Genomic DNA, 23,144 nt, shown 5'->3' on the forward strand with positions numbered 1-23,144 from the left:
GCATGCCTGAGGAAACCTAATTGCCCTGCATAATTAAAATGTTCAACTTAGACACCTCAAATTCCATTGTTATGATTTCAAGAGGGATTTCTGTTTATCACTCAGTTCTACAACAGTATTCATTCTGCCTAGAAGGCAAGAAAGGCGTGTTAATGACATTTACCCCTCCTAATAAGAGTCATTCACACTTCACCGTTATTCCTTCTTATTGCCTGGGACAGGCACTAGCACCTCATTGAAAGATTGGCGCTGCGAGGGAAAAGGTTCCCTTGAGACACTTCAGACTTCAAGGAAAGTACTAAATCAACGGATGCTAGATAGATGACAAGTTGGATTCTCAAGGGCTTTTCCTAGTTGCAAGGTCTCCTATGGCTTGGGATTCATGACTGCCTCAAGCCAGTTCTGACATACAGCCAATCAGAATCATCCTTCAATTCTAAGATATGGGGACAAAAGTGTTTTGAACTAGGGATAGTGGGGAGTAAAAAGGAAAGAAATTAAATCCATTCAGGTGCTGGAACTCTACAAGGATCCTCATCTCAGTTAATCTCAATCAATGTGTGGCTGAATGAATAATACACTGACCTTTTCACCTAAGAGACCATAATATGAATCCAACCTGAGGTCCCCAGGGGATCAATGGACAGAGATGTTCATATTTTAAAGCGGTAAAGCTCTGCAAAAGAAAAAAATAAGTTGATTTCCGTGGTTTTGGCCACAGCATCAGTCCAGCTTCCCTGGCTCAGCTATTAAGAATTGGAGCCCTTATTCAGTATTGAAAAGCTCCCAGAATTGCCCCTATGGATCTCAAAACCTGGCACCAGTCCATGGCTACTGGAGGCAGACATTTCCTCACGTGTCCATGTGGAAAAGTGAGTCAGTGATACAACAATGACTAACTCAGTGGAGCATGCTTGGCTTGTACCCCAATCTGATGTACAAGTTAGGCCATTCCAAAATCAGAATCTACTAATTAATCTTTCAGGTGTAATTTAAAGGTTTGGGTTTTTTTTTGGGGGGGGGATAGTTCAGTGCTCTTAGAAATGACTAATCTTAGGCAAATCTATAAAAAGTGAGGTATTAAAGTATCTCAGTTCTTCAAATTTGTGGCTCACCATAACTCAAGAAAACTAAAGACTCAGTGTCTCAGGGAACCCTAGAGAAAGGCTACACACATCACATATACACTTGTGATGTTTGGTCTAGTCTGACCATTAGCAACATTTTGCTGCTTGCTATAGACTGTGTTTCCATTTCTTCTCTTTGTTCATTTTACTAAGGGAGTCAGGCAGAAATGTCAGTCATATACACACTCTTCATTCAGGAAAGCATCTGATAGTACTGTAAATGCAATGTGGACCAAAACAAGATATTTACTGTATCTTTTGGGCTGATCTTCATAAAGTCAAAAAATAAAAAGAATATTCAAAAAATGCAACAAAAAAGTACAGCAAAAATTCAAACATACTAAAATAAAAATTGAATATGGAAACTCCATTACTCATGCTAATTAGAAAGCTAATAACATTATTATTACAGGTTCCTTTCCTGACATGCCATAGTATGAGAATGCTATAGAAATGAGAGTAAAATACTCTCTATTTGTGAAAAGAGTATAGGTCCCTCAAACCCATTTGCTTCTGGAAACCTAGATATGAACCACCTACTGCACCAAAAGTAATATCTTAGAAGAAGAACACTTATTTTCAAATCTTCCCGCTAGGGAAGAACTTATTTCCTAATTGACCTTTAGGTGAAAAGGCATAACTCAGGCCTATAAATATATTTTCAACATTAAGAAGTCTGAAATTCCATAATGTAGATTAGCAATGTATTTTAGTCCCTGAATTCCAACTGAAGCTCAGAGAAGTTGTGTCTACCAAAGTCTGGCAGCTCACTGACAGCTCACAGTCCTGGTTTCAAACTGTCTTTCGAGTTCTAAATCCAGTGTTTATTCTTAATATTGGCCACCATATTTACACTGATCCCATTTACTAATCAATGATTCTTCTATATGTTTCAATATATATCTATATATTCTATATACTGCTACAGATGCCAAAAGTAATAATCAGTTAAGTAGAAGTATTCAGCAAGTGAGCTCAACTGAATCTCTTGGGAACTAGATGGTAAACTATAAGGTTCTGGAGTTAAAGTCAAGTGTTAATTTTTTTCCCAACCATGCAGGGTTTATGATTATATAGAATCATCCTTTTCAAGTATTATTAAAATCATTTCAGCTCCTCCCACTTCAAAGAGTCATAGTCAATCCCAAACATAGCACAAACCACAGTGATTCTTCTGACCAACAAACCCACCTTACCCTCTCTAGTTTCACCTTTATTTAATTTCATGATAATTTCAATGTTATAAGCATCTTTGAAGCACAATTTGCTGCCTTCGGATTACCTCTAAGGTGCTGCCAATCCAAAGCTTATTTGCAATATGTCATTCTACTATCTGGGAATATCTCTGCCTCACCTTCACCATTATATGGCCCTCTTCCTTAATCAAGCTTTTATTCAACATTCACTTTTATCTTTGAAGATTGAAATCATTCTTGGAAAGCTCTTTCTCTTTATTCTTTTAATTTTTATTCCAAATCCTACTACAATATTTAGCATACAGTAGGGGCTTAATAAGCACTTAATGACTGATCTCTCTTAAGCAAATTCCATTCTCTAGGAGCCTTCTCTTACAAATTCTACCTGCCTTACAAAGCCTCCCCAGAATCATATATGCAATGATTTCCCTCTCATCCTATCTTATTGCACTTTATATTCTTCTTATACACTTACTGAAAACTTTCCAAGGCTTAGACCAAAACCAATTATATAATATAGCAAATACTCAGCATAAACACCAGGATAAGCAAATCCCAGCATGCTTTATAGAACAGACCCACATTACATAGCATCCTTGTATTTAATTTCTTCATATTTATTCTTTGTGTACTACTATAGGTTCTTACTGTCTCTTCCCTTTAGAATATACATTGCTATTTGTAAGTAGGCATTATTTTGTTCAGTTTATTTGTATTTCTGGCTCCTATCAGTTAATAAATAATTGGTGATTACTTGGTGGAGGGAGTACCCACACCAGTAATATCAAGATCTCTGAAGGATCTAAGTAAAAGAAGTTAGTAATAATAGAGATATGCAGAGTAGATACAGTTACCATTCAGGTACCCCTTAAATGATTAAAGCCATTGCCAACTAATTTAATAAATCAATAGTTAACCAAATTGATTCATCCATCCAACTATTCATCTATCTATCTATCATGGTTAGAGCACAGATCTCTAAGATTCTATATGGCAGAAGAGAAAAAAAAGAAAAAAGAACATTAGAGTCAAGAAATCAAGAATTTGAGTCTGTATTACTTTGGAGAAGTAACATAACCATTTAATTCAACAAACATTCTTGTATAATCTTTAACTGGAAGCATCATGTTTACTTTAAGCAGATACTATGTTAAACAATGGGCTTGAATACCCAAAATAAACTAGTCCCTATCTTCAAGAAGTTCATATTCTACCAGGGGAAGGAAGTACAACAAATGCACACACACACACATACACACACAACAAATACAAAGACATTAGCTTAGGAAGAAGGAGAAATGACAAATATTACCTCCTGTGATCATCACAATAATCTTGGGAGGCAGCAGCTATTATGATCTTCACTTTACAGTTGAGGAAAGTAAGATTAAACATTTAAGCAATTTGGGTCATGCAGATTGTATTTTAGGCTGAATTTAAGCTCAGATCTTTCTCACTTCATGGTCAGCATTATACCCACTGTGCCACCAGCCATCTCTAGGTAAAACATTATAATAACTAAAGGAATCAAGAAACACTTAGGGGAGAAGGATGATGCAGAGTTGAGGAAGACAAGAACTTTGATAGTTAGAAACTGAGAAGGAATGCATTCTAGGAATTTCTAAACTGTCAAATTAAGACACTTCCTTTGTCTACTTTACAGAGCTCCTGGTTAGGATTAAAGTAAGACATTCAAATCAAGTTAACAAGATAAAATATGACAAACCACTTTGCAACCAGGAAGATGCTTTACAGACATGAGGTGATGCCATTAATACAATTATTCCATTGAACATGACTCAATAGCAACAATTACTTCGCTTAATCCCTCAGTTGTAGTTACTAGATATGACTCATTCAAAAAGGAAACTTTTCTGAATTTCTGATAGGAGATTCCAAATTGCAGACTACAACTAGGGAAATATGATATTTACATTCATGAATCTACCAGTAGCTCAAGCTTTTTTTGGAAAGGGGTTCAGAAAAGTCTGCATTCTAATTCTGGATTTAATGTTGACCTTGGACCTTGCTTTTAGTAACCATAAGACTAGAGATAATGCTATCGGATACCTATCTATCCAATGGGGATGCTGTGAAGATTTCTAAGATAATAGTTATAAAGTGATAGAGCACAATCAAAGAAAGACTTGATAAATACAAAACATTGTCACAAAACACCTAAATGGTTGACAAAAGGTAGAGAAATAAAAGACATTATTTGAATCTTGGCTGTCCACAAATCAGTATTGTTCACCTGGAAAAATAGCACACATTTTTTAGTAACTGAAAGGACACAGTCCACCTAAGGTCACTGCTACGATAATAAAATCTAACTCTGCATCATGCAATCTTAAAAAAGACATTAGGTTTTACTGTCTTTCTTTGCTTTTATAAGTTTCCTATGGTTTCAGTGATAAATTAATCAAAGTAATTAATACTAGTATAAAGTATTGCCCATTCAAATTCCATTAGATCAAAATCCAATAGATTCCATTCAAGTTGACTTTTGGTGTGGTGTTTCTAGAAGAAATATGTAACAGCAGGGATTAAAAAGTAATGGGACAGATCTACTGTGTAAATTCAGGAAATATTTAATTACTTTATAACCACATCTCAGTTTAAAAAAAATTTTAAATAACTTTTTTTAAGAAATGTTAAAGAGTTTTGGAAAGAATCTTGTTGCACTGATAAATGGATATTCTTTTATCTAATCACTTGTATAGACATGTAATAGCTATAAGAAACAAGGAAATGTAATTCAGGTTATCAAAGATTTCAGAAATTTTCTTAACAAATCGGGCTCAAAAATAAATCAAGCAAGAAGCAAGAGGTACTGAGATTTCCTGCTTTTCTTTTTTTATAGGATGAAGAAATTCATGTTTTTTAGCATTCTATTGAAATCTATTAAAAGTATTAAGTTACATAAAAAGAGAATAAGAAAACATATCTCATATCAGGGTTATTTTGAGAATTAAATGAAATTATTTTCATAAAGTGTGCTGCAAAATTTAATGAAAGTTGTTTTGTAGGTGCCATTAAAATTAAAATAAGAAGAAGGGACATTACATCACCAAAGGATGAAGGGAAACTGACAATTTCATGATTTTTATGGCACTGGGTCCACAAATAGGGAGAAAAAAACTAGAGACATGGATTAGCATGCTGGTCCAAAGACTTCTCAATCAAAATGGTCATCCAAGAGGATGCTTTTCTGAGCACAATATATGTTATAGATCAGGCTTGTCAATCACTGATAAGATCACATTCTGGAATACTGGAAGATGAGCAACAGATATGCAAGGAGCAAGAATAGTGGCCCGGGATTCATTTTTGATGTCAGCCCCAACTTTAACTATGTTAATGTCTACTTAAAAGTTAGTCCAATTATTAAATTGGTAAAAATTTTAGGAATTTACAAAATCTTTTGGATAAACACCTTTGCTTGAGCAAAAGAGAAAAAACAAGTCCCTGTTCAAATAAGAATCAGCTATTTGATCTTTCTCTAAGTTTCAGATCACCAAAGCAAAGACCCAAAGCCTAGTGAAGGCTAAAAAATTTTGTCTGAGTTTGGCTGATCCATTGGTAAGAAGTGATTCTTCCATTCTTTGCAATTTGAGGAAACTCTGTATCTTTCTTGTGCCTATTTCCATCAAACTTTGTCATTAGACAGAATATATAGTCTACTAGATTTGAGGAAAGGAATATTGACTTAATCACCTTTGTTTCACATTCTTTGCAAAACAAAAATTTGGGCTTAAATTTATTTTTTAAAAATTCTGATAATAGGCCACTATTGAAGGGATTTTTAATAATTGATTCAGATTGAAATGGTTTTCTAAATTTTGTTAGGGCTTACCAGGTTAATTGAAAAAAGATGCACCTACCTTACAAATATGGGAGATTTTAACAAAAGATCAGTGATCACAGCTGGGTTCATGACATGTTCATATTAAAAATTATGTTTTTCACAGTTTTTGAAAGAAGAAACACAAACTACCAAAAAAAAAAGATAATTGAAAATTTCTAATAATCAGAGAAATGAAAATTAAAAGAACTCTGAAACATCACATTATAATGATCTAATTGTCAACACTTGTTAAAAGATGATAAAATTAAATGCTGATAAGTCTAAAACAAAACAGGCATGCTAATTTATTTTGATAAAATTATCAATAGGACTAAATATTTTGGAAAGAAAGTGGAAATTATGTATTTAAAGTGAGAAAATTAGTTGTGTTATTTGTCCCAATGATCCTACTACTACACTTATACCCTAAGGAGATTATTTACAGTACTGTGTGTAATAACAAAATGTTGGAAACAATCTATATGTAAAATATGAGAAAGATTAAATAAATGGCTACATGTGAATTTTATTTCCTTGACAGGGAGCATTCAAAAATATTTTTAAAATTATAAAAAGTGATACAGAGGGGTAGAATTACCAGGTACCAAGATATAATTGCTTAGAAAAGCTATTCTCAATCAGATTGAGAATAAGAGACTGAGTAAAAATCTGAACCAAAGACCCATAGAGGTCTTTATCTCTGTCTTTTGTTGAATAAAGGACACAGCTCCCTGGGTTTTTTTTTTAAAGTAAGAAAGAAAAAGAAATGCATCATTCAAAATAACTTTCTGTCTTGTTTTACTTGTTTATTTTTATGTTTATATCTTTTGTTTTGGTAAAAAGAGTACCGTAAAAAAATTTCTATCTCTTAGATATATGGTAAAAAAAGTAAATTTTGCAATAATTAAGGTGAACAATTATAATTTTTCATAAAGTAGTAATACTAAGCAAGTACAAATTGTTTAGACTTTTTTTCCCCCATCCTGCAATGGAAGTACAGAATAAGAATAAAAATTTCTTGCTGGTTCAATTAAGGTCAACAAAGTCTTATGCTTTCTTTTATGGTTAGGTCACATCTCATATTTCTGTTGGTAAAAAGGCCAAAGTCTTAACATGTATATTTTATTTTGACTATCAAAATATACATTAAATTGTTAACTTATGCAGCTATTAACTCTTAGCTGAATTTTTAAATTCATAATCTGGTGTAGCCCAGAACAACCATGATATAATTTTACAACTAGTATACCATCTTATGAATAGCCTATGAATAACTTATGTATTTTGATAATGCACGAGTAATCAAAACAATGAGGAATGATTAATTAAACTTGCCAATTGAGTTTCTTTCCTCTGTGCCTCCTCTTTTACCACCCTTGAGACACTTCCTTTACAACCATCAAATGCTGGATAATGCACCCCCCCCTTTAAAAAAATCCGAGGAAACAAAATCAGGGTCTAATTCCTACCATTTCCTTCTACTCACAAAAACTTCACTGAAAAAAATGAGTAATTTTGCGTATATATAAATACATATTTCAGGTTTGGGTCCACAGAGAGTTAAATTAATACCTTGGCTTGACCAGTTCAACTTACTGTACATCTTCATTTGCCCAGTAACACAATCTATAGCCAACTGCTAACCAAGTCAATATGTGGTAAGAGTAACAGCCACCCTAACTCGCCTTGATAATTATTCTCCTTTAACTGACATAATATTCAATATACTGTTGTTGAGAGCAATAACGCTAAAAATTGATGCCTTGAGGGCTACAAGATGATTGAGTTTTAGCCAGATAAAATGACTTGTACACTAATGGTGCATTATAGGGTTTTCCTCCCTTCAGATGAGCATTTTTATAGTTTGTTCTTTCTACAATGCTCTGCGTGTGTGTGTATAATTATAAGTCATTCTTGAATATCCTAGTTAATCCTAATAATAATTTTTAAAATAGTCACACAATGCGGTTCTTAAAAAACAGTTTTTCAATGCTTCTTATGTTAAATTGTTTTTTCTTCCTCAAATTAAGATCCCACTTTTAAAATCTTTTTGACTTTTTTTTATTTAAAAAAGTTATACAATGAGATATGTGGAAATTAGTTGGCAAAAAACAAAAGGCATCATTTAAATAAAATCTATTATATCAATTCTATCAATAAAACAAGCTACAGCTCATATGAAGATGAAAATTAACCAAATTTTCTTTATAAGTTCCCAATTCTGCCAACTGAACTAGAAAAATAGGCTACATATTATATTTTAAACTAATATCTAAATAAAGTTAAGGGAAATTAATTAGTAATGTAATTAAATATATCAAATGTAAATTATGTTTCAGTACTTGCTTTGAAATTCCACCGAAAAAATAAAAAGTCGTATTGTTTAATGGCAACAAACCATTTCCACCTCTTTCTTCATTAAACTCAGGTAAATTTTTTTTGTTTTTATGTCCCTAAAATGCAATTTTAAAGAAATTAATATTATACATATTTTTGTCTATGTTATCCCCTAGGATAACTTGAAAAGTTAAAGAATGTCTGATTTCTGTACAAAGAATTCAGATATACAAAATGCTGTAAAAAAAGTATACAGCAGTTACAGATCTTATAAACTGTGACCAATTCCTAAAGCAAATTACTATCACTGCAATAAAGAGGAATTAGTAGTTTGTGGATCTATCAGATCCTCAAAAGAACTTAGTGGATTGAGATAGCAAAACCTAAATCATTTAGTTTGCCCATTTACTTAGCTACAAAGAGAAGTTATCTGAAATATCTCCAGATGTCTTTAGTAAAAAACACATATGAAACTGAAAGAGTATATGAATATGAAAATAAAGCAATACTGCAAAAGCAATAAATCAAGCAGGATATAGCAAAATAGTTTTGATTTTTAAATAGAGTATACAGAAATTTTATTAGGTCCATCCAAATCATGTTCATAAAAAGCTTAATTATTTTATATAAGCATAAATCAATTTTAAAGTGTCATTAAAATCAAGATCATCAAAATGAGAAATTTTCTGGCAGTTAGATTTATTTTTGGTAATCCTGCCTTTCTGCGTTCATCCAAACTTATGTTCCTACTATTCTCATTGGAAAACTGCAAGTCTTATCTTTTTAGAGTCACAGAGAAAAGTTTTATAACTTTTCCAAATACATTATTATTTGCTAGCCATAGGAAAAAAATGCATATTAATGTGCTAATGGTTAGTCACCAATACTAATCCCACTAATAATAATGATGATGATGATGATGATAACATTTGTATTCTATACTTAAGGTTTAGAAGACACTTTGTACATAATTGTGTAAAGTAAACCAATGTTATCTTTATTTTTATAGATTAAAAAATCAAGGCTTCACATATATCTAATTTGCCTATATTCATTCACTCCATGGATAATAAGTATCACTCCAGATTTCAATTCAAGTTTCCTGATTCTAATATAGTGCTATTTTCTTTCAAGAATTATTTTCTTATATGAATATTCTTACCTAAGAAATTTTAGAAGCAATATTTTCTACTCTTTTCTAACTGTAGGGTTTTATGTTATGCTAGATAAGAAAAGAGGGTAGCTTTATGTTTTGATGGTAAGGAGAAATATTTTGTAAATAAGTAAAACTTTTTGTCTTTCCACAGTACACAAGGTAGAAAGTTACACTTCACTTATATACAAGAATGGACCCTGGATGCAAGGATTGATAGTTAAACAATGAGAATGCAGTACTTATAAAACCAGGATGAAATGAAAGGGAAATCTAAATACTACCCAATCAGCTAGGAATCCATTTCCCAAACTTTGACACTTTTCTCTGCAAATATAAGATAAGGCATTCTGTACTACCTTCACAGATCTCTCATTTCTTTTTGAAAGCTCCCTCCTCCTTCAAATGACTGTGACCATTTATTGCTATTTAAGAACCCCAGTAAGTGGTTTTCAAGTGACTTATGAATACCTTCACCTACCACAACTATAAATGAAAGAAAATGAAAGATGATGAACATATTTTAAGGACAAGCTATGGTACAATGCAAAATGGTTTGTAGTAGGCAATGCCTAGTGGGGAATAAGTGCAAATTGAAATGTTTTGCACCAGCCCTTAACAGTTCAAAAGTACCCTCCACTATAAATTGGAAAGGTATCATTAGGGGAAGAGTATAATATTAAAGAAATAGTATTTTGTATCTTGACTCTCACAGCAGATTCTGCATATGGGATGCTAATGGTTGCTTGGCCAAAAGCTATAAATTAGGGAAAGAATGAATTAAGACCAGCTATACTTGTCTCCTAGGTTTAAGGACAGCAAAACCATTCAAAAGAATGCAGAAGCACTGGGACTGAGTGGGGCCAATGAAAGTAAAATCAGGAAAATAACACTTATGAAAAGCTCTGGGGAGTTGGTCAAGAATTCAGACAGAATGGTACCAGAGTTCCCTTTCATATGGGGCAACCTCTACGAAGGATACCTTCAATTTAAGAGGGATGAGGTTATCAAGGTCTCCTTTCTGGGAGGGGTGGAAGGGATTAAACATTGGGGGGGGGGAGGGGAAGAAGGTGATACCAACCCACCAAAGGGTAGCTTCTGATTTTAATTAATTATTCTTACTACCTAGGTTGCTAGGATCATACTTATATTGCTTTAATCTTCATTCTTTTCTTCTTTTCAATTTAAATGGAACAAATTAAGTAGACTGCCAACTCACAATCTGCCCTCTGGTGACCAGAGGCTGAAGCTGTAGTATGATTAAGCAAATGTGTAAATAAGAGACTATAGTGAGTAGCTGGTGCTAAAAAAAGATAAAAATAAAAACCTAAGGAACAATTATATATAAAAACAAAAAAATTAGGGTTGACTGTCTAACAGTAATTTCTTCCTCTCTCCTTCAGACTGTATGTCACTCTAGGATGTTAAATCTTTTCTTCTTTTTTGAGATCTCCAAACATTTTTGAGAATCACTTTAATCAAGAGTTCAACTTTAAATAAATACTGGGATGATGGAGTTATCCAATATTATTGGCTATCCTAGATAAGGATTCTATTCCAACCCATACCTGCTCCCAAATATTCTATATCACTTCCTACCTGAAGGATGTATCCCCGGACGTAGTCCCGTAGTGTCCATCCTAAGCCGTGGAGAATATGCAATACCTCCTCCTGCTTGAGTACACTGAAGAGTCGGTCCAGTAATATTTTCAGCCTCACAGGTACTGCCTGGGTCCCGTAGAGCATTAGGCTGCTGATATCAAACACTACGTTGGACTGAACAATTTCCACTTGGGTCGGATGGTAGAGGTGTTGGGTGCTGAGCTTGTCCAAGGCTGGAGCATGGTACAGCAATGGTGAAAGAAGGGAGAAGAGATAAAGATGGAGGAGGAGAGCAGAAACAGAAAAATGGGAAACAAGTTATTTCAAGGTAGCAAAATCTGTGTCTTCTGATGGTTACTGAGAAAAAAAATCCCAGTCATTATGAATTCAATAGGAATTTTCTCTCTCTTTCTCAAAAAAATAAATGCAATAAAACTCAAACTAGAGGGAAAAAATTTGTCACTTAAGGTGTTTGAAAATGAATGGTGTATTATCTATAAATCTGACCAAATTGCTACTAATTGAACTAACTGGGACAACATAAAATAAAGACAGTGATGAAAAAATACTCAGGTTCCATTTCAGAATCGAATTTATTCCTTACTATATATCTGAATGATTAAGAAAGAAAGAGCAGTTGATGCTATCGTAGCATAATATTTAAGGCCATAAGAAAATCCGAATTCTTGGTTGATGGAGAACAATCCAACAGTTAGTAATTAGGTACATTGTTCCAATTGCATTATCTGGAACCTGTATTTCACATCTCTGAAAAGAATTGCAAATGAATAATGATATGAATATAGAAGAATAAGAAGAGGAAAAAAAGAAATACAATTCAAAATTTAGTAACTTGTCCATCAATAACTTTTAAATCTCTATGGTTTATGTTTTTATTTTTAGATTTCATTTAACTAGGGCCTCTTTTTCTGGTACTAGTTATATGACAGTGAGTAAGTTACTTAATAGCTCTTACCTTAAGTGTATGAGTGTGTGTGTATAAAGTTTGTTCATATGTACAAAAAAGAAACTACTCCCTAATCATTTTCATTATTACCTGAACCAAAGTTCATGGCCTAGAACAATAGTGACAAACTCAAACTGAATCCTATGAGTGCATAAAGAAAAAGAAAGCTATAAATTAGTAATACTCTCATAATGTATTTTTATTTCTTTCATTGAACATTTCACATTTATGTTTCAATGTTTTAAAACTCCCAGTGTCCACCATAGTGTCTCAGTATCCAGATTGTACCTCATGTAGGCCCTACTATTAGACGAGAACAGCTCTAATAATTATTCATTTTGCTGTCCAATCATCTTCTAATAAACTAACGTGTCATTGTGTTCCTCCACATTCAATATTCTTTTACTATTTGGGTACCATGATCAAAGCTATGCTTCCAGAAAAAGTGAACTCATTTACTCCCTGGTGGCTTCATTTTTCAAACTAAAATATTGTGGCCAAGCCATACTAATGTCCCTTTTAATGAGCTTTATCTACCTATTTGAACATAACCTCCTTAAAGGCAGAAGCTACCATTCCCTTTATATTTGTATTTCCAGTGCTTGCCATAATACTTGATAAATGATTCATAAATGCCTTTTCATTAATTTATGCATACAGTACTTGGACTATTATTATCTATATTATTATTTATCTTATGGGGTTGATGTCAAAAATTATATTGTAAATCTCAAAATACTAAATGAATGACATCATTATTATCATCAAGAATGTAGGAATTAGGGGTGGCTAGGTAGCACAATGTATAGAGCACTGGCCCTGGAGTCAGGAGTACCTAAGTTCAAATCCTACCTCAGACACTTAATAATTACCTAGCTGTGTGGCCTTGGGCAAATCACTTAACCTCATTGCCTTGCAAAAAAAACCTAAAAAAAAAAATAGAGGCATTACCACAGTAAAGACTGTCTCTGTCTTAGGTATACAGTTCTCAAGGTGTATTTACATACATACATATACATATATACATATATATATATATGTTATAGGGTATATATATATCCATAAATCAGGAATGTATACACACAAACATAAAAATTATTTCAATACATTTTCCAATAGAAACACCAATACAGAATTAGTTAGCAATAACATTAAAATCAAATTGCATGCTATTTTAAGTTTAAAGCATGCATCTAATTGGACAAGAACTATTTAATTTGGAGCTTCACACACAGATTGTTTATCTAAGAATATATTTACAGGAAAAAACTTGCTCTATATAATTAGCTAGCTGTGTGGCCTTGGCCAAGCCACTTAACCCCATTGCCTTGAGAAAAAAAAAATCTAAAAAGAAAAGAAAAAATCTAAAATCATGCAGTTTGAATTTAAAACAAAAAGAAAAATTGCTCTATGACTTAGAGGCTACAAATTGTCCAAAGCACAAGACTATTGGTGTAAAATTCTTGTTCTCTCTAAAGTTCTGTGAGTGTATTTACTCAAAAACTTGTTTTAATATTTCAAAGATATGTAGTTTGTTAAAAGAATTTTTAACCATGTTTGTGTGTCATGGGACCCCACCCCTTTGTCAGTCTTGCTAATACTACATACCTCTTCTCAGAATAATGTTTTAAAATACTTAAAATATAAAGGATTACAAAGGAAACCATCGAATTTATTTGTGTGAATATATATATATATATATATATATATATACACTCAGACACATAAGTATTTATACACACACACACACACACACACACACACACACACACACAAACAGCAGTAAGAACCCTATTTAAGAATCTCTGGTTCTTAAATATTAAAAAGAGGACTCTGTGGGTCCTCCTCTGCTAACACAGAAAGCAGCATCTTTGTTGGTATCTGCATGTCGATATGACTGAAAAAAACAAAATTCATTTTTTACAACCTGCTGAAGATCACCCTCATTGGATGTCTTTCGACAAGAGACATATCAGACTAGATTCTAAACTTAAATTACCTCTACTTAAGTGATACAGGTACATAATTGGTTAAATAGACATTTCTGGTTTAAACCAGGAATCTAATCACCATATAGATTATTGTGTCTATTGGAAAGAATTTCTTAATGTCCAGCCAGCCAACTAACTTTCAGAACATGGATTGCTTAAAATGGAAGCTGTCAATATTATCTGAGAGTAAATAAATTTAATAAAATTACCAAATAAATGCTAACAAATGATGAAATACATGTCAAATGTTAACACTTAGTTGAGACAAAATAAGGTCAAGAAGTCTAGTTCTAGTTCTACTGCTTATGGGTATATTTCTTAGAGTAGACCATGTAAATCATGTAACAACACTGTGCCTCAGTTCAATTAAAATGATAAGGTTGGGTACTTCAAAAAAAAGCAGTTAAGAGTTGATGATAGTAAATGAAAAGCACTTTATATTAATGTTTTTAGAAACACTATAATCACAGTGTAATATCATTATTATAATTATGCATATACTCAACTAATCATTAAAAAAAAGACTCTGTGTCTCCAAGTTGGCCATTACACCACATGATAAGTCATCTGTATAGAACCTATCAAAATTCATGTTTGCTCATGATAGTTTTCTGAATATTATGTACACAAAATGACAAGGCCATCTCAATCCTTATATAGTAAAACCTTATTCCATGACATTAAGAACTGCATTAGACTCACTTTTTGTGCATATTTTGTATTACTTTTCAATATACATTTGAATTTCTGCTTGATAATTCAGGATTTTTTTTAAAACCACATTTTTAGTATTTCAAATATGGTTGCGGGGCTCCTCCTCCTCCACTTTGGTTTCTTTTTGACTTGTGGTCACTGGAGAGTTCATGTACTCTTGATAAATTGCTTTCTTACATCCACAGCGTAAAGGCCCTTATCATTTACCCGCTGGCTTCATTCAACACATTTACTCTGAGGAATACTTTGTCAAAGAGTTCTGGTTTCCCCATACTTCATTTCTTGCAACTGATTTGTCTGATCTTTCCTATTCTAGTGGTTAAGTCAACTTTGAATAAATAGCTTTAAAAATTAATTTAATGTTTAGGAAAGATAAGGGATTGGCAAGCCTGGGGATTGAAGTCTTCTCTTTCTCCACAGGGTATTTGGGCTGCACAAATGTGAAGGGTGGTATTATTTTCACTCCTTTTCCAGTGTAGTTTAACTATTTGGCCTTATGATGAGTGGCTGATCTGCTCACAGAGCCCAGTGAATAAGCCAGATTGAAATCTAAATGATTTAAATAAAGCTCACTTTTCTCCTCTCCCCTCCCCCCACTACTACCTCCTTCAATTTTTTATTCATGAAATCCCCCAATACTGTCACAGATATGCAAAGAATCCAGCGGGCAGAGAGGATAAGTGACACAAAACCTGATTTTACAAATGTGTATGTCAATTTGTAGCCATGAGATCCAGGTTGCGCTGTGGTGAAGATGCATAGAAATGCTAAATGGAAACCTTAGTGGAAGTGAAGGGTGGAAGACTTTTCCCAAAATCTATGTCAATTCCAATCAACATGGGCAATTTTGAAAAGAAAATTTTAGGCTACAGAAATAAATAGAAAAGAGGACATATAGAAATGTCTCTAAACTTAGAGTAATGGAAATAGGAATAATTTAATAAAGATTACTTACCAGTTCCCAATGAACTAAGTAGAATACTATTATGACTCCCAGTGTATAGAGGTTGAAAGGGAGGCGTGGACAATTAAAGCTAATTTAATGGTGTTTCCAGGAAAAGCAATCGCTGTGATGAGTTTGGAATGTGATGACACAGGTAGCAGCAACCAGGGTGAATAGGGTCTAGAATAGGCCTTAAAAATATACTGTCCTGCTTGCTATTAATTGCAGATTCCAGGAAATATGATTTAAAATATCTTTTGAAAGTTCTATTCATATATTTCCACTGAACTATATTTAGGAACAGGGTTGTAGAAATATATTATAAAAGTCTTTTTGAGTGGCCAGTTCAAGAATGGGGGGTAGCCAAATATCTTTATGGTATGGTTTTAGAAACATAATGCCTAGGAAAAAAGACCTATTCTTTAAGTTTCTTTTCCATTCCAATTTTATGATTCTATACAGCAACTTGAATCTGCCTGTAATCTAAAATTGAGAACCAATGAGATAGGCATAGAATTTAGGAACATCAGAAGAAAGAGAAATGGGCAGAAAGAGAAAAGAACTGCAGAGACTCAGATATCCAGACTTGTAGATGTGAGCATATATAGAGATATATGTAAAATATATAAAATGGTATTGCATTTTGTAAGTAGTGATTTTTAGTCATCTTTGAAATGAAAGATAACAACCAATTCTACTGTTTAGATTTGGATTTTGAAAGAGGAAGAATAAAAGAAGCAGGATGGCATGAAGAGAGAGGGCTGACCTGGGGGTAAAGAACACTTGTGTTCAGTTCAAGGTAAAGTAATAATTACAGTAATACTGTAAATTAGTAATAAATATAAATAGAAAGGGTCATATTAACTTAGAAAATGACAAAGTAGCATTATCTATATTGTGTTGTATTGTGTTTTCACTTCTTCTGTTAACTATTTCTCCATTACATTTAATCTGTTTCAGTCTGAGAGTCTCAAATAAACTAAAGGCTATACCAACTGAACATAATTTCTGACATATCAAATTACAAGGGCTTTTGACTGTTGTCCCAAACGTGCAAAACTAAATTGGTGAAATTTTAGAATCTGAAAGGATTAGAAAATATTTGTTTTTTTAACATAGTTTTAACTGAAAAGGACTTCAGTCTCACAATAGAAAAAAAGCACTTATTCCAAAAGACTTATTTTAAAGATGAGTGTTTTGAGGCTTGTCAAAATGAACTTGCCCAATATAATCCAGATATCAATAATATTTCTTTCTGAGATATGCAAAAAAAGACCCATTCTATTTCTATTTTCACAAGAATATTATGAGAGCATGTATAATAATGTAATTTATTTCATCATTTTGAAAGAAGCAGTAAGAACCTTACAAAACAAGGATTTTGAGTTTAAAAAGTTATTGTGTGACCAAAATATATATTCTCTCTCTCTCCCTCTCTCTCTCTCTCTCTCTCTCTCTCTCTCTCTCTCTCTCTCTCTCTCTCTCTCTCTCCTAAACATCTATGGTGTTGCCCCCTGTAATCTTCTCAACCCCCAACAATCAAACTTTTATATCTACATTGATACATAGACAAAATAGAGATATGAAACAAGATCTGGTTCAATTCCCTTATTTTTCAAATAAAGTATACTGAGTTCTAGAAAGAGAAAAATATTGCTGAAGGGACATACAAAAAGTTAATAATAGAACAAGGCCTAGAATCTTAAATGACTCTGAGTTCAGTGTTTTCAGAACTGTATCATACTGCCTCTCATCCCCTAACATGGACATTTTAAAGATTCTACTCTGGACCTTTGTTCTTATCTTTTCATACCACAATTCCCTCCACTTCAGAGACTCCCAACTTCATCTACAACTTTAACTATCACATTAAGATGGATAATCCCAAATCTTTCCGGTCTAGACAATTGTCTGAAATTCCAGTTCCAATTTTGTAACTTCTTGATAGAAATTTACCTTGCATATGTTGCCACTTCCTTGAACAAAATAAATGTTTAAATGTATGGATATTCTCCTTCCATGTCAGCTATTGTCCTGAGAAGTCTGCTTCTCTTCTACATGTTCTTTCACATTCACTTAAGGATGCTGATTCAATGTCATCTCTGACTCTTCTCTTTACCACATCATTCATATCCAATCAGGAAAATCCAATCAATTCTACCATCACAATGAATCACGTATTCATCTTTTTCTTTCTAATATCACAGCTAGGACCCAAAGTTTAAGCCATCAGCTCACAAATTCACCCATGAATAGGAATAGTTAACTTGTTTCCTTGCTTGTTGAAATTATTCTTCATATCTCATCACTTGGGTTATACCATCTCAAAAATGTTCAATGGATCAATATCGCTGCCAGACTATATTAAGTTGCTGCTTTGAACCTAAATCCAAAGATCTGTATAAGCTGATCCCAAACTTAGCTCCCCAATCCTCAAGAAATGAATCCCTCATCTACTGGTCTATTCATCTTCTCAAGAAATCCTTGAGCAAAGTAAATTTTTTATCTTAATGTTCTAAGCATTTCACATATAAATACCTTAACAAAACTTTGTTGAATGTCTCCTCTCAATTCTTATTTAAAATTAAATTTTTTTTCATTTTCTTTTTGTTTTTTAATTTTCTTAAAGATTTGGTTTATTTTGAGATTTACAACTTTTCCCCCTAATCTTACTTCCTCCCCCCACTCCCCCATAGAAATCAATTTGCCAATCTTTACATTGTTTCCATGGCATACATTGATCCAAATTGAATGTGATGAGTCTCCTCTCAATTCTTATAGCAGTTATATCCATATATGTGTATATATATGCATATTGTCTTACTTTAAACATTGTATGCATGAATATCTTAGATTTTAAAATACTTGAAGGCAAGGGCAATGTTTTTTTTAATTCTTTGCATCTCCTAACAACCCTACCCCAAGTACCTATAGTAGTACTTTAAATATAGTCAGTATTGTCAGAATTTGAATTAGCAAACAACATACAAGATTATATGAGAAAAAATATATATATAGTACTTAGGAAAATCTTAAAACACCATCTGAATGTGTCTATCATTATTGCAAAAATAAAATTAATAAATGTTGCTGAGGAGCATTTATTAAGTCTCTCTTACATAGCAGGAATTGTAATAGGCAATGGATTTACAACAATAAAAAAAATTAGTCTCAAACCTTAAAAAAACATAAAAGGCAAAGAAACAACACATCATTTAAAAAGAAAAAAGAGCAAAAAAGGCTAAAGCAACATCTTTGTAGGGAGGAATGAAGGGAAGATGGTATTCTAGAACCTTAACAAGGGCCATAAAACCTACTTTACTCAATTATTTTTCATATGTATCCTCTCAAGCCTGAATAATGTGGGGCAGAGCCAAGATGGAGGCATGAAGGCAGCATTTCCTGGGAACTCCTTCCCCCCAAAACTCCAAAAGCCATCAAATTATGACTCTAGACAAAATTTAGAAAGGCAAAAACCCACAGAAAGACTGAGTGATACATTTTCCCAGTACAAGATAACTTAGAAGTTCTGCAGGAAATGTGTGTTTCACCAGGACCAGGAGTTGAAAAAAGCCTGGGTCCCAGCACAGTCCAGGAACAGCTTGAAAGGGTGGGGAGAGAATTCTGCTACACAAGAATGAGTGTGGAGTGAGGGAGCACTGGCTGTAGAACCTGCAGTGAGAATCTGGAGAAAGCAGCCTGCACCCCCAGAGCAGCCCACAGATGGTAAGGGGTCAGGAAATACTGCAGAAATTTCTCTGCCCTCCCTCAGGGTAGGACTATGCTGTTTGCCCATACTCAGATCCAGGTTGCAGTTTGGGCTTCCATACTAAGATAGTCCAGCAGGACCCCTTCTTACAGCTTCCAGGGCAGAGGGAAGTGCTATGGTCATCTACATATCAAAGCACAGACAAGAGAACATAAGACCTTGTAGGAATAAAGGTCTCATGGGGTGCCCCCCCCAAAACCCCAAAGCCTTGGAAGTGCTACAAATTAGTCTTGAGTTGAGGAAATGAGTAAACAGCAAAAGAAGAATCTGACTATAGAGAATTACTTTAGTCCCATGGAAGATCAAAACACATACTCAGATGATGACAAAATCGAAGCTTCCATATCCAAAACCTCCAAGAGAAATAGAAAATAGGGTCAGACTATGGATGAGCTCAAAAAAGACTTTGAAAATCAATTAAGGGAGATGGAAGAAAAATTGGGAGGAGAAATGAGAGCGATGCAGAAAAATCAAGAAAACCAAATCAACAGTTTGGTGAAAGATATACAAAAAAATACTGAAGAAAATAATGTTAAAAACCAGTTTAGGCCTAATGGAAAAAAGCAAAACAAAAAGCAAATGAAGAGAAGAATTCCTTTAAAAGCAGAACTGGCCAATTAGAAAAGGAGATAAAGTTCTCTGAAGAAAATAACTCCTTCAAATGCAGAATGGAACTAAAGGAAGCTGATGACTCTGCAAGAAATCAGGAAGAAATAAAACTCTTCCAAAAAAGCCAAAATTTAGAAGAAAATGTGAAATATCACAATGGAAAAACAACAGATCCAGAAGAACTAATTTAAAAATTATTGGGCTACCTGAAAGCCACAACCAGGAACAGAGCCTAGACTTCATTTTTCAAGAAATAATACAGCAAAATTGCCCTGAGATCCTAGAAGCAGAGGGCAAAATAGAAATGGAGGGAATTTACTGGTCACCTGCTGAAAGAGATCCCAAAAGAAAAACTTCCAGGAATATTATAGCCAAACTCCAAAACTCCCAAATCAAAGAGAAAATTCTAAAAGCTGCCAGAAACAAACAATTCAGCTACTGGCTCCATAGTCAGGATTACACAGGATCTGGCAGCATGTATATTAAGGACTCATAGGGCTTGGAATATGAAATTCTAGAAGGCAAAAGATCTTGGTTTCCAGTCAAGAATCAACTACCCAACAAAACTGAACATCCTCTTTCAAGGGAAAAGATGGACTTTCAATGAAACAGGAGACTTTCAAACTTTGCTATTGAAACAACCAGAGCTGAACAGAAAGTTTGATCTCCAAGTACAGGACTCTGGTGAACCACAGAGGGGGGTGGATGAGAAGGTCTAACTATGAGGAACTTAATGATATTGAACTGTTTGTATTCCTACATGGGAAGAAGATTTTGGACATGACCAGGATGAAAGGAGCGAGAGAACAGAATAAATGAGAGTGGGGAGGAATAGAGTGGAGGGAAATAAAGCTAGTCATAAAGCTAGAAAAATATTGAAGCAACTTCTCTGGTGGACTTATGATAAAGAAAGCAACTCACCCAAGAGACAGAGCCATTGGAATCTGAACACAGACTGAAGTACATTTTTTTTCTCTCTCATTCACTATTCTTGAGGTCTCTCATCTTCTTGGGGGGAGAGGGGGGTTTATGGTTTACTCTTATAACAACATTATTGTAATAATAGTAATAATAAATTAAAGTTCAATTAAAAAAAGACTCAATAAGGCAGCGTTCTTAGATTGCTTTCAGTAGTGAAGGGGCAAAACAATTTTTCCACTCAAACTGGAAAGGTTTCTTTTTTTTCCTCCCTGAATTCTCCAATACTTTTCACTGCCTATAGTGAATTAATAAAACTCATGTTGAACAATTAATTGCACAATGGCAATGTTAGGGAAACATGCCTTATATCAGGATGCATATACATATATAGACCACCTATTCTGGTGAACCATAGTAGATTTGTGGTCAAGGGACTATGTTTGTGGTTTCACAACTGATGAGAGTTATGTAGAATTTGGAGAGAGTTCAGAGGAAAACCATAAAAATAATTATAGACTTTGAAAATACTATCTACTAGAAGGGAATTATTTGGGGACCAGAGAAAAGAATTCTACAGGAGCAATGCAATGTTTATTCAATATATGAAATTTTTTTTCTATGGAGGATAATGGCTAGCATCTTTGATATGAAAATAAAAACAAACAGGTTTTAATTGAAGTGGGACAGCTTTAGGCTAGATAAGATTTTTTTTCATACATAAAGAAGTTGTTCAAAATTAGAAGCAGCTACTGAGAGAATGTTGTTCCCTAGAGAACTTCAAAAATAGGATAACGCTGATGATTATTTTAATTTAGTTACTGTGTCCAAGTCTAAGCTAGATGACTTACAATTGTATAATAAAAGATTATTCACTCAACAATAAGGAACAAAGTCTACATTTTTCTAAGTGGGAAAAGATACAAAAACTACAATATAAAGAAATCAAAGATAGATTTAGGAAAGGGAAGGAAAACTCATTTGTGTCAAGACAAGAAAAATCATGTGGACAGCAGCTGGAATTTTTGTGGCTCATTAATTAACATAACCACATTTCATGGCACTGGCAACTAAAGAAAAGAATATGTTTCACTTTAAAGTAGTAAAATCAGATTTCATTTTTTGGAAATAAAGACAAAAATAAGAAAATAAATAGTGGGGGAATTCCCAGCAATCAAAATAGATTAGAACCAAGGGTAAAATTACTTCAATTTTAAATAACTAACTTTATCTCTAGAACAAGGTAAAATGAATGTTATGCTACAGAATTCATATAAATACATATTTTACAAAGATCAAAATAAGAATATATTCAGCTGAGTTGTTTCCTAATGTATGAATATGAAAGAACTTTTTATTGATCACAGAAAAATCAGAATCTGAAAACCAAACTATAGAAAAGAGTTTACTTTATTCACTTCACTTCTATATATCTCCCCCAGCCCTTTATTTTAAAAGGACGTGTGTGTGTGTGTGTGTGTGTGTGTGTGTGTGTGTGTGTGTGTATAGGTATATATATTTAGGTGAATTTCATGGAAAATAACTCGATTTTGGGGAGCTTTCCATTAAGCAGTTGATAAATTCTCCTTTCATTTATCTAGCACCTGTAGGTGGTAGTTATCAGATAGGAAATAAAGGGAAAAGGAAGTAGAATGACTTATAAAACCACAAAAGTTTACAGCATAAAGTATTTAACATTTGTGTTAATACTCTAAAAAGAGGTCCTTTATTTCACTAGCTTCTAGTCTTACTATGGTAGATTTGCATTTTTAAAAAATGCTCAATTCAGGCATTCTGACAAGAAAAAAAATCACGGTCATTTATTTTGGGAGAAGGCCAAACTACCCTTACATTTGGAGGCTAATTGTTATGAGAACTGTGCCTCTCCTGATCCTATTTCCCCATGTGCTTTACAATTATATCCAAAGCATTTGGTCAGCTTTCAGAGACACTACACTCAAGAAAACCATT

The 23,144-nt window shown here is 33.5% G+C and overlaps 1 protein-coding gene across 8 annotated transcripts in view; it reads right to left on the reverse strand.

Moving 5' to 3' along the window:
* BNC2 (basonuclin zinc finger protein 2) overlaps positions 1-23,144 on the reverse strand; it is a 514,203-nt gene that overhangs the window by 126,099 nt on the left and 364,960 nt on the right. For 7 of the 8 annotated variants that reach the window (XM_074197559.1, XM_074197562.1, XM_074197558.1 and 4 more), the window contains one exon: positions 11,260-11,495. In XM_074197559.1, the coding sequence (XP_074053660.1) occupies positions 11,260-11,495 (236 nt within the window). Of the gene's footprint in view, positions 1-585; positions 11,191-11,259; positions 11,496-23,144 lie in introns of those variants that run through there. The other variant, XM_074197561.1, reaches the window with a different exon arrangement.

This window comes from Macrotis lagotis, chromosome 8 (assembly GCF_037893015.1).
Source record: "Macrotis lagotis isolate mMagLag1 chromosome 8, bilby.v1.9.chrom.fasta, whole genome shotgun sequence".
Classification (NCBI taxonomy): Eukaryota; Metazoa; Chordata; class Mammalia; order Peramelemorphia; family Peramelidae; genus Macrotis; species Macrotis lagotis.